The 15463-nt window shown below is 44.6% G+C and overlaps 1 protein-coding gene across 2 annotated transcripts in view; it reads left to right on the top strand.

Annotated features, from left to right (window-relative positions):
* SEPTIN12 (septin 12) overlaps positions 1-15463 on the top strand; it is a 552608-nt gene that overhangs the window by 169999 nt on the left and 367146 nt on the right. Inside the window, exon 1 of one of the 2 annotated variants that reach the window (XM_069646027.1) lies at positions 12468-12691. The exons of the other annotated variant lie outside the window; for it this stretch is intronic. Coding sequence (XP_069502128.1) covers positions 12622-12691 — 70 coding nt within the window. The 5' untranslated portion in view covers positions 12468-12621. Of the gene's footprint in view, positions 1-12467; positions 12692-15463 lie in introns of those variants that run through there. 2 annotated transcript variants of the gene reach the window in all.

Below are 15463 nucleotides of genomic sequence, written 5' to 3'. Positions count from 1 at the left end.
AGCAGGAGGCAAGAGCACGAGGAAAGCAGTCACAGAGACTGACATAATGATCCACTGCCCCTGGAAGAACCTGTGATGTATCCCACTACAAACAGAGGTAACAGGGAACACATAAGAACTGGTAAGGGAGTGGGGCAGCCAAGAGCAGCATCCAAAGCATTCTCCCTCATCCCAGTAGTCAAGACAAAGCTACAAAAAGGGGAGCGTGTCCGGGGAGTGATCTCCCTCGTCTCAGTGACAAATACAGAAACACTATACGTTTGGGAAACATCAGGAGTAATGATCCTCATCTCTGTGACTACCAACAAAGAGCCTCAAGTGTGAGCATGAATAAGAAGGATCTCCCTTGTCCGAGAGTGGGTGGGGAATGGAAAGCCACTGTGAGAAGCTATGGGAGTGATCCTGCTCCTCAGAGAGACTGCAGTAATAGAAACTCAAGTACCAAATACATTGGGAGTGATTTCCTTCATCACCATGAGTGTGATATTAGAGAGAAAGATATAAGAAGCAGTGGGATTGGTCTCCCTGGTTTAAGAATCACCCAGATGACTCATCACATCAGGACTGACCTTTCTAGGCCTTTCTAGGCCTTTCTAGTCATTTGAAGTTCAGTCCTTGTTTGAGAGACATTAAAGTTCGAAAAGATGAAGCAACTAAGTCTCCTCAGTGGGTGAGAAACCACGAAAAGGAGAAGTTTAAGTTCACACTCAAAGGGGTTTGGAAGGAGCTATAAGAGCTCTTGCAAAGTATTACTTGATGTTGAAGAACGCCTATATTGTACCAGAAAAAGAGAGTCATTATCCTGGCTGTTGAAATTAGACATTAAAACAAAAGCATAAAGAGTCAAACCTGAAAGGAGGTTTAAGACCAGAAGAGTGTTCTTTATGTTAAATTAAGGAGGAAGATTACATGAGTACTGGCCGTTCTAATCCTAATGGCTCTTTGAATCTCAGTGTTTGTTTGAGCGACATTCAAGTTCAAAAGGCAAAGTAATTAAGCCTCCTCATTGGGGGAGAAACCAGTAAAAGGAGGAGTTTACTTGCACCCTAAAAGGCATTTGGAAGGAGCTATAAGTATTGTTTGATATTGAAGAAAGCTTACGTTGTACCAAGAGAAGGGAGTAATTTTTCTAGCAGTTAAATCGGTACTATGTGATCATTTTGCTTTTTGCAGGTCGCCCAACAAAAAGACTGATTTTCTTTGGCCGATTTTGGGCAGCCGACAAAAAGCGAAAACCCCACATTGCCTTTGCGCCCAACACCACCCTCTGCCGATGGGATTTTTTCCAAATCGGGTGGTTTAACCCCCGAACCACCCTCCCTCAGCACCCCGAAATTCCCCAAAAATAAAAATAACACACACACACGCAACACACACTTGCCCATTCGGCGTCGCTGCTGCTTCCGGGTCCTTGAAACCTGTCAGTTCCTGCGTGCACTCGTGTGCATCGGAGAGGCTGACATTTCGATTTAGAAACACTGCTCTGTGTGGTCACAGAGCGATCTTTCTAAATCGTTTAAAAAACAAAAAAGGTCTATTGACGTAATACCGTTAAATCAGCCACTAAAGCAACTTAGTCAAGACCAGAAGAGTGTTATTATGTTGAATTACCACTGGTGTATTAGAGACTGTCGTCGCGGTTAGAACTTGATAAACTAGAAGGAAGTCATTCTCTTGGCCCTTCATTTGAACTTGAACTATTCTCTAGATCTTTGTCACATGATTGTGGTCCAGTATTTCAGTAGGAGGGAATCATTCTTCTATCCTTTCTTTCTTATTTAATTGTTTTGTTTAGTGGTAGGGACAGAAGAAGATTTTTGGGACAGTGGACGGTTGTTTTCGTTGTGCATTCATACTGAGGACAAGCATCCAGTTACCTTTACTTTAGGTAGGTATTTGTTTTTAGAGCCAGGGAAAGGTAGCTGTGGTTTTGTTATTTAAAATAAAAATCTATAGCCAAAATTCCGCCTTTGTGTCAGCCTGCCTTCTTCTGACCTACCACAGGTATTTGCACCGCGGGCCAGAATCCCTGGCCGATTGGCCTTTACATCCACACCAAAACTTGCTTAAGTCTGGGGTGGACGGGCCTGTAGGGAACGCTGGAGATTTTCTGGTAGGCTTCTGCACGATGTGACTCTTTTTTGTGGTAACCTATTTAATTTCCACATTTTCTTATAGGAAAAGGATTGGGCTTGCTGAAAATGTGTAATATGGAGCCACTTTGACAATTATTTCCAGAGCTGCTTTTGGTTCCCAGTCCACCCCTGGAGCCAGCCCCACCCTGGTCTGCCAAATCGAGAGGGTCTGCTCGGGTCAAACGCTTGCTGTGTGAGAGGAGGATGAGAAGCAGAGAAGCAAAAAGCTTGTAAGACTAGAGTTTTCTGTCTGGAGGCACATCTTCAGTAGGGGATGCATATGACTCCCATTTAGACAAAATCCCCCTTTGTTCTGCCAAAATCCTGCTTTTTTAACTTTCCTGTTGCAGGCAGCCATACATTTCGAACTAGTGGCATGCACTTTGCATGACTATTAAGTGTGACTACTGTGCAGACCTAGTGCCCTTCAGCCCAAACCTTATATCACTGTATGTCTCCCTTTGACTGCAGGTTCTCTGTTCTCTATCTCAACCCACCCCTCTCCCTCTCTTTATTAGTGGGACACAGGCGCAGAGAGCAGGCTCTGCTGTTACCAGGTGTCATCTGCACTGGATTGCAGTGATTTGTATCCATCTTTGGAAGTTAGGACCGATTCAACATCTGGGGTCCATTGCTCCAAGGAATGTCTGACAAACAAGTGAATGCCATATGAAAGGGGCTGCATGTGGCCTCCTCAGCCTTGATGTGTGGGCTGCAAGACCCTCAACAGTGAGGACACCACTCTTTATAATACCCCCATCACAAGTCCCTCACTACCACCTATTGCCAACTGGAAACAACTTCAAGAATGCATTGAACAAATATGAGAGGCCACCAGAGGGCGCACGGATGCTGGCAGCATAGCTGCGTCACTCTCACCTTGATGGGTGTAAAGGGGTCATGAGCCCCTGTTTATACCTCTCATTCGACAAGAGGACACTGCCCATACCTGAGGAGGACCGTCTGCACCCCGTGCAAAATTTGGCTCCGCTCAACCAAGGAATTGCAGAGTTATGTCTGTGTGAGGCGACAGGGAGAGGAGCCCTGAGCCAGCCCTTTTCAGAGATCCGAACAGCGGAGGAGTGAGAGCATGGATCTGCCGTGGGAGCCTACAGAGGCAAAACAACATGAGAGAAAGCGAAGGAAGAGACTGCCAACCCTCTATGCACCAGTGGGAGTTCATTGACAGCAGCCACGGCATTGGACCGACTCCCCAAAAGGAGAAGGAAAGGAGAGGTACACCTCCCAAGAGCTCACACCAGCAGCCAAGAAGAACGGAGCACAGAGGTAGGGAGTTCGGTGACTCCCGGTGCTAATGGGTGCTCCTTGGACCTCAGGGACTCAAGAGATAAAACATTGAGGCCTGGCGCACTGTTGTGGGGGGAAAGGAGATGGATCCCTGATGCCCCCTCCCCTAATAACACAGGCATTGATACCAGAGCTGGGGTGGACTTGAGGTGGGCCAGCCTGTAGGTCGGGCTGGATTTCAAGACAAGGAATTGAACCTTCTATGGGAACCCCGACCACCCCACCTCCACTTCCCACCTGGTAGAGCGAGTGCTTCCATGCACACTCCCCATGGATTAGTGACATTGACACCCACAACACTCTGAATACCTGGTGTCTCATGGGGATGACAATACCCATGGCAGCGTCAGCCTTCCACAGGTCCTTTCTTCTGGGGCTGATGGGTTGAAGTGCATGATCACAAGTCCATTTCAAACACAACCGGACATACTGTGGCGTGGAGCAACCGGGTAGCCTGTGGTGTATATGAGGCACGATATACGATCAAGGGAGTTTTCTGCTTTCGTCCCCCAACATCCAAGAGTAATTGAGTTTAAACACCCCAGTGGATTTTCACTATAACACCATTTACCCAACATTTTGAGGATTCAGAATAGGAGGTTTGTCCTACGGCATAGTGGGTATGGCTCTTGATGTAAAGAGGTTACACAGTCTCTGAGCCTCTATTGATGCACTGGCAGTGGTCTCTTCAGAGATTCTGATTGGAGGGGCCCCCCAGGTGGACAAGGAGAACTCCCTCGCAATGGTGGAGACGGCAGGGGACACTATGTCCACAAAAAAAGACATTGCAGCACTGCTCGAAGAAATCAGGGGAATCCGATCCGATATTGGCCACAGATTAGACAAATTAGTCAGGAGAGTGGATATGATGGACGAAAGGTTACATGGGATGGAGGCTAACCAGACATCAGTGGATACCCTGGAAACACAAATGGATATGAGACTGTCTGAGCTGCAGAGACATGAAGAGGAAATGAGCCTCAAGATGGACAACTTCAAAAACTGAGAAAGGAGAAATAATTTTAGATTTTTTGGCTTCCCCGAGAAGGATGATGAAACGGAAAGAGACATTGTTAGGGTGATTCACGATGTAGGCAAGCTATTGTTCGCTGATTTTGCCACTAACGAACCAACCATTGACAGGGCACACAGAGCCGGCGCGGTGCCAGAGGTCCATGGTTTATCCTTCTCCACTTCCACTACTACGCAGAGAAGGCTAAAATCTTGGTGAAAGCTAGGAAGGAGGCACCAGTCACTTGTAACAATGCCACGATTACGATATTTCACGACCTCTCGTTGTTTGCCTTGGTAAGATGTACATTGTGTGCTCCCCTCACACAGTGGCTCAAAGGGAAAGAGGTGAGATACCATTGGGGATTTCCCTTTTTGGTTGCTTTTGAACATGAGGCATACAAGTATAAGCTAATGATGGTGGAGGACATCAAAAGGGTCACAGGTGAACTGATGGATCCAGCAAGTGAGCATGATCAAGATCCTGAGGGATGCGCTAGAGAGGAAACAAAGAGAGGGAAGTCGATAGACAGGAGACACATTCAAGGAACTAGGACATTTAAGAAACTGAACACACCTTCCACTGGGAAGACATGATAATGCTGTTGCCACTTAGTTGGTTATCCAGAATGTCCAATTGCATATGGGTGTTTTTCATGTTCCCTGATGTGTGAGATAAAAGATTGTAAAGTCACGGTTTCGGGACCTAGTGCCTTATGAAGGGTGGGTTAGAAGGTCTCCCAGGATTATCTGGGGGATCCGAGAGGAGTAGATGGAGGAGTTATTCAGGAGCAAATAAGAGGGGCCGGAGGGGGTCTGGGATGTGGAGTAATGTGCTTAGATAGCCCAGTGGCTAAAGATCTACTGTTGGTCCAGTCAGGAGCCAAACATGGCAATGGTTCGTGACTGGATGCTAGGGGTGTCGTAGGGGGAACATTTCCCACATTGGGCAAGAAAGATGGAAAAGTTTGGGGTGTGTTTGTTTTATTATTTTCACGAGTGATTCTACAAATAAGATGTGGCTTATACAGGGGCATTGCGTTGGCTGTGCTGCTGATCGGCCTGGGTACTAAGGCAGTGAAGGAGTGGAAAATAAAGCCCTGGTCTCCTATTTCCAATGGCTAGTCCAATCACATCTATGTCGATAGGCTCTCTTATCGCCATGGGTTTAAGCTCCCGCACAAAAAGGTCATTGGTGATCTAGGAATTCACGCCCATCAATTTGGATTTATTTTTCCTCCAAGAGACCCACTGATTGAGGGTATGGAACCGGTCAAGAGCCATAGGGGATGTTTTCCAGTACTTGTTTACCACAAAAAAGAGAGTGATGGTGATAGTAGTGGCTAATACCCTGGGCCTGGTGGTAGAGAAGGTTCTCAGGGATCCGGAAGGTCATTATCTGGTTCTCAAGGGGAAGATACAGGGGAATAAACACAGTGGGAACAGTGTACAGCCAGAATGGGGGGCAGGTAGCTTTTTGGGACGTGGTTAAGGAGAAACTCAAGTTGTTTATTGAGGGCCCCCTAGTAGTTGGCAGGGGATTTTAACATGGTCCTCAACCTGACCAGGGATAGAAAGAGGATGGGGACATCAGGGACGGCTCAGCCGAAAGAAGGTTATCCAAAGAGATTTAAGCAAATAAACCAGGACTGAGCGTTATGGACTCAGAGAACCTTCTAGTCTACGGAGATCCCCTTGACGTATTACTCCCATGTTCACAACTCGTATTCAAGGATAGACCATATCCTAGTGGATGTAGGCTTGAAGAGCCACGTCTCTGGGTCTAGGGTTGACCCAGTCCCATAGTCTGAGCAGTGCGGATAGAAAGACAGAAAGAAAGGTGGAAGTGTAATAATGTCCTCTGAAAGAATAAAGAGTTCTCTCAAAGTCTTCTTACTGAGATTAAAGAGTACTTTGAATTTAACAACAATGGGAAGGTTGCACCGTTAACATTGTGAGACGGTTTCAAGACAACAATTCGGGAGGTGTTAATCCGGATCAGGTCCCAAAAGAAAAAAAAGGCTTAGGCAGGAAGAGGGCAAACATTGTGGCGGTGCAACCAGGGGCAACCCCCAACAAATATATGACTCCAATGTTAACAAATAAACTATATACCTATAAAACCCAGCTTAAAGACCTAATGCTCCACGATACGGAGAAGAAATTGTTGTTTCTCAAACAAAAATACTAAGAAAAAGGGTGATAAGGCTGATAACATCATAGCCTGGAGATTGAGGTAGAGTAAGAAAGACAAGATGGTGGTGGCTATCAGATCACGGGAGGCACTACGCGTTATGAGACTGAGCATACTAGGGTGGAATTCAGGAAATACTATGAATTCCTATATAAGTCTGAAAATGGGGGGGTCGCATATAAATAGGTTTCTGCAGTCGTTACCTATTTGGGGGATATTGGGGGTAACAGCCTCATCATTGTACACACCTATAGCGGGAGGAGGAAGTGATACAAATGATTAAAAAGATGAAGGGGGCACTTCACCAGGGGGGGTGGGTGCTCGGTTAAGTTTTATAAAACATATAGCTCTACCCTCGCCCCGTACTTAGTTAAGGCATTTAATGTGATTATTGACAGTTCTCATATTTATTGTGTAAAAGCAAAAAAAAGCTTAAGAATAAGTACAGTCTACTTTGTGCACATTGTTACACAAGACAGGGAAATGGAAGGCTGCATGGGCCTGACTGTTCCTATCTGCCAGCATTTTCCATCAAACATAATCTATTGAAAAGCTATTAACAAACCATTCAACCTATACTATGCCCCCACAATCTAACTGATGAGTTTAAAAGAAAGTCATAAAATAAAATAGAGACTGTAGAGACTGATAACAGAATATTTCTTGTACGAGTACACACATTGACTCACTGGCCAATGGACAGCTGAATGCAACTAGAATGATCATTATACGTTTTCCTATATTATTATATTAACCAACAGTCTGTACAGTCACAGAGGTTTCTATAGCTAGACATAATGTGGATACACACTTTGTTCACTAGATAGAACTATAAAGTGCAGCCGCCCTATTGCACAAAAATTGAAAATTGTCAGCCCAATGAGCCTGTGCCTTCCAGCCATGCTACCGCACAGTGAATACTGTATGCTACCAGTATTCTGTTCCCACACATGCTCAAACATGCTATCTAGAAACCAACAAGCCTATCCCACCAGACATGCTCCCAGGGCCTACAAGCCCATGCACCTAGCATACTGACAGATTAGTATGCTTCCAAACAGGGACTCAAGGAATCAATGCAAGTGCACCTTCAGGCATTTTGTCATACTGTTATTCCAGAGATGAAGTTGCCTGTTTCTATGGGCAGGCTACCATAGAGGGTACAAAGGGTTCAACCAACCTCTAGTTCCAGGCCTCACACCATCAAGGAAACCTGGGCTCACCGAGCTTGTCCCTCCCAAATCATGGACCATGTGACAGTTTTACTACCTGGAGATTAATTGAACATTAGCACCCTGGCAGGGGGAGCGCAGGCTTGAATCAGCGATGAAACCCCACGTTCCATGCCGCGTGACAGCCGGCTCCCCCTCCTGCCATCTTCCCCCACCCGTGGCACCCTTTTAAAAAAAATAATTTACGTTATTTTACGTTACGTTATTTTGGCTGCGGGAGCACTTGCTGCCGCCGCCACCCCTTCCACTTGGCTCCCGCAGGTCGCCATGAAAAGGGGAAAGGGGCTCCAAAACGGAGCCCCGTCTTCCCTTTCTATGGTTGCCATTTTAAGACAGTATTTTCAGTTAGTGAACGAGAAGCGCAAGGCGTCCCATTCAATGACAGAAAATATGTTTTTTTAAAGCATCCCAGGTTATCGGAATGGGGTCTTAACATCACATTGAAAGAGAGATTCTATCACTTAGATGTAATGTACCAATGGAAAATTGTTGTTAGAAAGTGAGAGTACCGTCATCACGCTGAGTTCCTGAACTATGTTACCTACACACTGAATGAGATAATGGCTGTGTTTTGAACAGAAGCTTGATTAAAAATCCATTGAATTATAGAATATTGAAATAAATACCTCACTACATAAACAGTAAAACAGATATGCCAATCTAATGTTACTCTTCAATGCAATGCATTGGTAATCTTTTGAAGACCTGATTTAGAAGAATTGGTTCTGTGAATTGGCATCTATATATACCATTTGTATATATTCACGACTCTACGATAGAATGGAAATGTGGAATTTCTATTCTCATTATATTTAAGCTGACTGCATATTGATTTATAGGAGGTGCAACATATAGAACGATGAGCCAAAGTACTAAATACTTACATGGAGAAACTCCAATCATTATACTCTACAGACTTGGTCATATGTGACAATGGAATAGACTGTTTTATTATCCATTTTATGAATCCATAACGGAGGATTACAATAATTGCTCAATCGCTAGTTTAATACTCCTGATATTGAATGCCATATAAAGTACATCCATATACAGGATCTTCTATAGGATAATTCTAATAAATTGATCACTAAATCTAATCTATGGCTTACAATCCTTGTGATGTCATCACGCTGATGCGTGGGTACGTTTTTTTATGTCTATAGAAAAGGCGCCCATTTCATTTTGTCACATAAGATGACCAACAGTGTAGAACGCTGTTCGAGGAAACACAACCTACTTGTGGTAAGATTATATATGTAACCGTCTGAATTCAGCATTTTGCTGACATGTTACTTTTTAGAATAGCCTTCTAGAACTCCACCATTAATTACACAACACTTATACCGCTCATGGCAGAGTTAGTGTTTTACACCTAGTCACAGAACTGGAGTCAAATCCCATTCCAGTGCAGAATGTTGAGTGCATCAAATATTTTTCTGCAATGATCACCAGATGGCATATTAAATTTGTACAGAGTATATAGGATCTTCATTATTCCTTTATTTTTATTTTTAGATTCACATCTAATCTTGCACCACATTGCCTTTTCTATTGACACATAGGATCTCTCTAAACTATAAATCCCCTGATTAGAGGTAAGCATTTGTGTTATTCTTCCGAGACTGATTCGGCATGGCACATACTTAGTAAAACACAATAGATTGAGGCTCTTTTCTTGTTTTTTTTTTATTTTAATTGAATAGGTACAAAACATACTAAATATTAAGAAATTGGACCTTTGATCTATCCCTAAAGAATTGATCTTGTGGATTTAAAACCACTCCACGATTCAGCCGGTCAATGAGAATTGAATACCATATGAAAATACTTGTTGAAAATCCATTCTTTTTGAGAAGTGATAATCAGATGATATTGATTATAATTTATACTTATTCTTCAGATTACTCAAGAATTTTGAAGATACTGCCTATTGAAACTTGCTCCTGATAAAGGGATTTACCCAAAATGTGTTGAGCTCTTTTACTTTAATGGTATACAATATGAATGTATACTAATACCAGAGGTCAAGTTCTACAAAAAGAGTACAGTGACACATTAACATACCAATTGAAGGGGGCACCACCAGAAATTAGCATATCAAGGTGCCCTCTGAAAAAATTGGGTGGTTCTCCGCCCACCCTTATTTACCCTCAACTTGAGCCCTGACTAATACTGTACAACACTAAATTATTTCTATACAAGGATGGTAAAATACATGAAATTACACAGAGCTTTGCCTCATTGTGATCAGTACCCACGGTGTGCAGGCGATGAGAGTATACATCACCGAAGGACACTAGATTGATTTTGGTTATAGTAGCAGCTTCTTTTGCCAGAGTTGCATTTTTCTCCCCTGCACCCTAAACTAATTTACATCATTTTGAGGATTGATTTAAACTACCTTAATTAAAGATAGGTGTGCACACTACATTACTATTGTATGCAACCATGCTGTGGGTTCAGGGCTCAACCAACTTGCCCTATCCAGTAGGCTTTGGTGCCAGGCATCCTACCATCCTGGTGCCAGGGCTCAACCGGCTTTCCCCTCCAAGTATGCTAGAATACTGTGGATTCACAGCTCAACTGACCTGTCCCTTTCTCTCCCTCCACCCCCACACCCCCGTAGGTATAATACCATATAGATAATATACAAATAACCTTTAAAAAACATCTGTAAAGTGCAAGGTCCTCTGACCAAGCAGGTCTCTTTATGTGTATAAGTTGAGTGTTGAAGAACATGGCAACGGACCAGGTGGCAGATGAGCAGAAAGTTAGGCTACAAAAATTAAACGAATCAGAACTGCACAGGGAAAAATGTAAGTACATGCTAAAGATCATTGGAACATGAGATTATGCTCAGAATCCAGTGCATAATCAGCCCAAACAAAGCCCTAGCATTCTACAATACAAATGCATGGAATCGAGGGTCCAAACTGACTGTCCCTCCCAAGCATGTTACAAAACATGAGTCAATGTGGTCTACTTCGCATGTGTGCTTAAATCAACCTGATCAGATGTACACACCTGGCATAAAACGACTGCATTCAGGGCCACTTTTCTTGTAGTGCCCGGGCCTATTTCCTGTCCCAGTCCGACCCTGCATTCACCTGTTAATCAACGAGCAAGAGTGATATGTAGCCCCCCTGTTGGATATGAGTTGGGAGAAACGAACTTGCTGACACTGTAATTCTGAGTGGAGACACTTAAGATTACAAAGGCGTTTTGGGCAAAGTATTTTTATGGTGGAGATAGTAAGGAGTGCTCACGTTATTCCTGCTGATCCAAGAACTTGGGTCACCAGTTGGGAGTACGTCAACCTCCTGTGGATTTTTTCACAGGTAGCTAGCCCATTCGGGAATTACATGTTTCATGCTGCCATCTCTTACTGGGATACTCCCAGCCAGGTCCAACAAAGGGGACAAATGCTACCAAGGTGGTTGAGAGAGTCAGCTCCATCAGTGCTGTCTCCATGTCCTGCATGGTTGACGGGCTGGGATGGTAGGGTAAGGCCCCCCTCTCCTTGGAAGTGGAGGAAAAAGGCTAGGAGGGCTTTGGCACTGCAGGTGATGGTGACCAGTTGCACATGCATACCATCACATTACATCCTTTTGATATCTCCCACACTTCCCTGCAAGTGTTTTCACTAATGTTATATTGATGTCGCTGTTTTAGCCGGTACGCAGCCTCCACCTAAACATTATTTGCATCTTAGAAAGCTTAAGAAAAACCTGTGTGCCCCACCAAATGTATTTGACCAGTATGCATGGAATTCAGCATCTATCCATCCTGTATTATTACATTCATAAAACAAATAACGCAAGAAATCCGGCATCCAGCCAGACTGTGCCTCACATACATGCTACCAGATACACTCACTTAACCTAAGGACACATTATCCTACCCTAGCAGACAATCAGGCCTAATTTCCTTTTGGTTAGATGACCTGTGTATTTCCAGACCAGCCCTCAACTGCACCCCGCCCCTTAATTAGTAGTGAATATCGTCTTCTAGACTAGTGCATCCTCCTTGTTTTTAATGTTGTTAAAACAGGCCATCCACGTGCTTGAAAACTGGATGTTAACACATCGGTAAAGTGAACACTCCAGAGTTTGAACTGTGGACAGGCAATGAATACCCCTCAACAAGCATATGGATTACATTTAAAATTTATTTTAAAAAAAGAACTTTGCTTAGTTGTCATATGCTGCGCTGCTGAATGTATTTTAACTAGAACCTGCGAACATTGGGTTTTTATATTCGTACAGTGAGAACAGAAAACTGACTGCGCAAACACCTGTGAGAGCACAAAACATAAACTTGAGTAACAGCAAACAGTTGGAGTGCCTTCCCTCAGAGGAACACGATATCTACTGCCCGATATCAGTGCGAAAATGTCACAAAAATAAACACATATCGGCCCCCTCTGCCCTGCACGGAACTATATGCATTCATTGAGGCACGTCCGAAATAGCCCCCGCTGCGTGGCGAAGAGCGACGCCGCGTGCCGTGGTGCACTGTCGCTTCCCCAGCCTGGCTGCCCGTGACATCATCGGAACGCGTGACCTCGTGCTCGCGGGTGACGCTGACACTGCTTGCGCTCCTAAGAAAGGAGAAGTCCTCGAGCTCTGTGACCTCAACGGACAGAAGCGCCGTTGCCGCGCTGAACAGAAAGCCACAGGTGGGCGGGGCTGTTAGGATCTCCGTGGACTTCCCTCTGGTCGTGTGAGTAGCCGACTCCACCATGACCCGCTCCACCAGGGATATGGAGTTCATGCTGGCTACCGTCAGACGGGACACGAGGAGGGTTCAAGGTATGCCTGGGACACCGGGCAAGAGGCTGTCTGGGGGGAGAGGAGCATAGCCCTCCTCAGTGTCTGAGAGAGTGAACACTGGAGTGGGGAGTTAAAAGGGGCGACAGACAGAGATAGACATGGGATAATAGAAACCTCTAGTTTGTGGGCAAAGTTAGTTATGGGATGAAAGGGGATAGGGGCACTGACAAATCTCTGGGGGGAGAGTGATGGGATTGTCGCTTGCATGGTTGGGCGGATTGTCTTCTGACCAAGGACAGAGACAATCTCCCCAGAGATAAAGACGAGCTATTTGGTGTGGGAAGAATGGAGCTCTACAGCCTGGGATAGAGACACCCTTCCCCCATTACGGGGAATAGAGCACTGTAGTAGGGTAGTGAGGGGGCTATTGACAAGCCCAGCCAGTCTTGAACAGAGAAAGCTCTGGGGTATGAGGAACAGAGACAGCCCAATTCACTAAGAGGGAGACACGTCTTTGGGTCCTAAGGAAAGAGCTAACCTCTTCCAGCATGGGATGGAGGAAGCTTTCTGGTATATAGACAGTCACCTCTGGTGTGGTACAGAGAGACCTCTGGAAACATATGAATAAGGACGGCCCCTTTCAGTGCATGACAGAAGATGTTGTGAGGGCATATGGACATCCCCTCCAATGTAGAACAGAGAGAGCTCTGATGTGAATGGGACAGAGATACTCTCTTTAAGTGTGGGTTAGCAGAGTTTAGTATTGAGATGGATGGAGGAGGCAGCCACTCCCCGTTTTGGATAGGAAAGCCTGGGGGATAGAGATAACCCAGCCCACCCACTTAGAGATAGTTAAAGACATCCCCTTCTATTTGGATCAATTGGTGCTCAACAGTGACAGGCATGGGCCTTCACAGTATGGAAAAGCGTGTGTTTTATGATAAGAGGCACATAAATGACCATCAGTGCAGGGTAAAGAGGGCTCTTGGTTGAGAGGGATAGAAACAGACCCCAGGTAGTACTTACATGGCACCAGAATATGAGATAAGTGAGATTCCAAGTGCTGTTCAGAGGAAGATCTGAAGGCCAAAATGATACTGATAGGCAGAGCTTTGGGGTCCGTGAGATGGAGGAAGTTCTCTCCTGATTAGGAAGAAGGTCTACACAACTATCCTAACAGATTGGTGGGTTACAGTCTTCCATTGCGAGGCACACAGTGGATAAACAGCATACCACAACACCACACGTGATGTAAGAGAAGGGAACAAAAAAATGACGTCGCTCCAGCACAATGCTTGTAATATCTTCAGGACCGAGCCTTGAGATAAGTGTGTGCATTCGGGTAGTTCTGTCATCACCTCGCCTTGCTTGGGTCCAGAGCCTTCCAAGAATCTAGCTGGTTTATAATGAGTAGCAATATTATATACACACGGGGGAACTGGGGTTTGGTTTTGACACCCTGTAAATAATCCCAAACGTACTTTCACACATAACATGTACAGGTTTTGGTCAACTGCTTCCTTTTCGTCATCTATTATTTGACGTGTTGCAACTACAGCAATTAGGATCTTGAATTGAGACAAGGGCTTAAAAGCAACCTTTAACTCGGAGGCCATTCTGCTCTTGGATCACACACTGAGCCTGACATTTGGGTAGCAGAAGTATTAAGAGAATTTCTTTTGTAAACTAATTAATATAATGCATAGGACACAGAATCCTGAAGCAGATGAACAAATGCTCTGTATAAAAAAAGGAGCACCCAAGGTTCTGAAGAAAGTGCCATCACTGACATTACCACTGAAAACAGTCGGCCAACAGCATCAAGGGGTGTCCCAATAATTATGAGATACCCCATGTTGATAATATGTGCACCCTTATGGTCCACATTTTTATAAATAATTTTACAATTTGAGTTCACTTAAGCAGGAAAATTAAAGGAATTTTGGTTCCTGCTTGAACTTGGCACATACACACATCTCTATGTGGTTCATTGTAGTTTTTATTGCATTTGAGACATAGGATCAGCCTCTCTCTGTCCCCTCACCCTAGATAGGCGGCAAATCACCAGCACCTAGGGGCAGGTGCAACCCGGAGGGTACAGCTAGTTTGGTTGGAGGGTAAAATAGAGTCAAATAATAGATGACGAAAAGGAAGCACCATAATGAGTAGCAACAGGCTCTTTTTCTGCCGGCTGCCCAAGAACATAGTGTAGCAGCACAGCTTGTAGGTAGGTCACGAAGGTGAGGTCATGTTGTTTTTGTTGTGTAAGACTATTCATATTGATATTCTTATTGTATTTCTGCATATAAGAAAAACAAATGTGCTTCTGCCTGAAAAAAGGCATTTGGTCTCAGTACTGAGACACCTGTTTTTGTCTAGTGTGGGGTTTTCCTTTCTAGCATTCTCAAGCACTGGGGTTCTCTAAGAGTGTGAAACCCAGGCATTTTAGTGTTAGCATGCTAGGCAGAGCTGGGATGACCTTGTAGTGGCCCCCTTAGTGTCAGGTGTATATGTGGCCTGGTATGCATCGGGGTTTAGTGCTATGGTGTGTGACGTCTATGTTAGGATGTGGTTGCGTGAAGGCTGCATTCTATAAATGATGGTGCTCAGTTGAATGGCTGGTGTTTAGGAAAGTTACAGCCTGGGTGGCGGTTTGCCAGCTCTTGTCTATTTCCATCCTCTGTCCTGCGAGACACTACCATATTGCACCAATAAATGCACTGTGTGTAGTCTCTCATCATTTTCTCGACCCAGTGGGCTCCTGTCTTCTGTCGCAAAAGACCACTGAGACTTGGAACATTGTTATTTATT

This window comes from Ambystoma mexicanum, chromosome 2p (assembly GCF_040938575.1).
Source record: "Ambystoma mexicanum isolate Mex_15411 chromosome 2p, UKY_AmexF1_1, whole genome shotgun sequence".
NCBI lineage: Eukaryota > Metazoa > Chordata > Amphibia > Caudata > Ambystomatidae > Ambystoma > Ambystoma mexicanum.
Note: the sequence above shows the minus strand (reverse complement) of the source record. Positions and strands in the feature narration are given on the sequence as shown.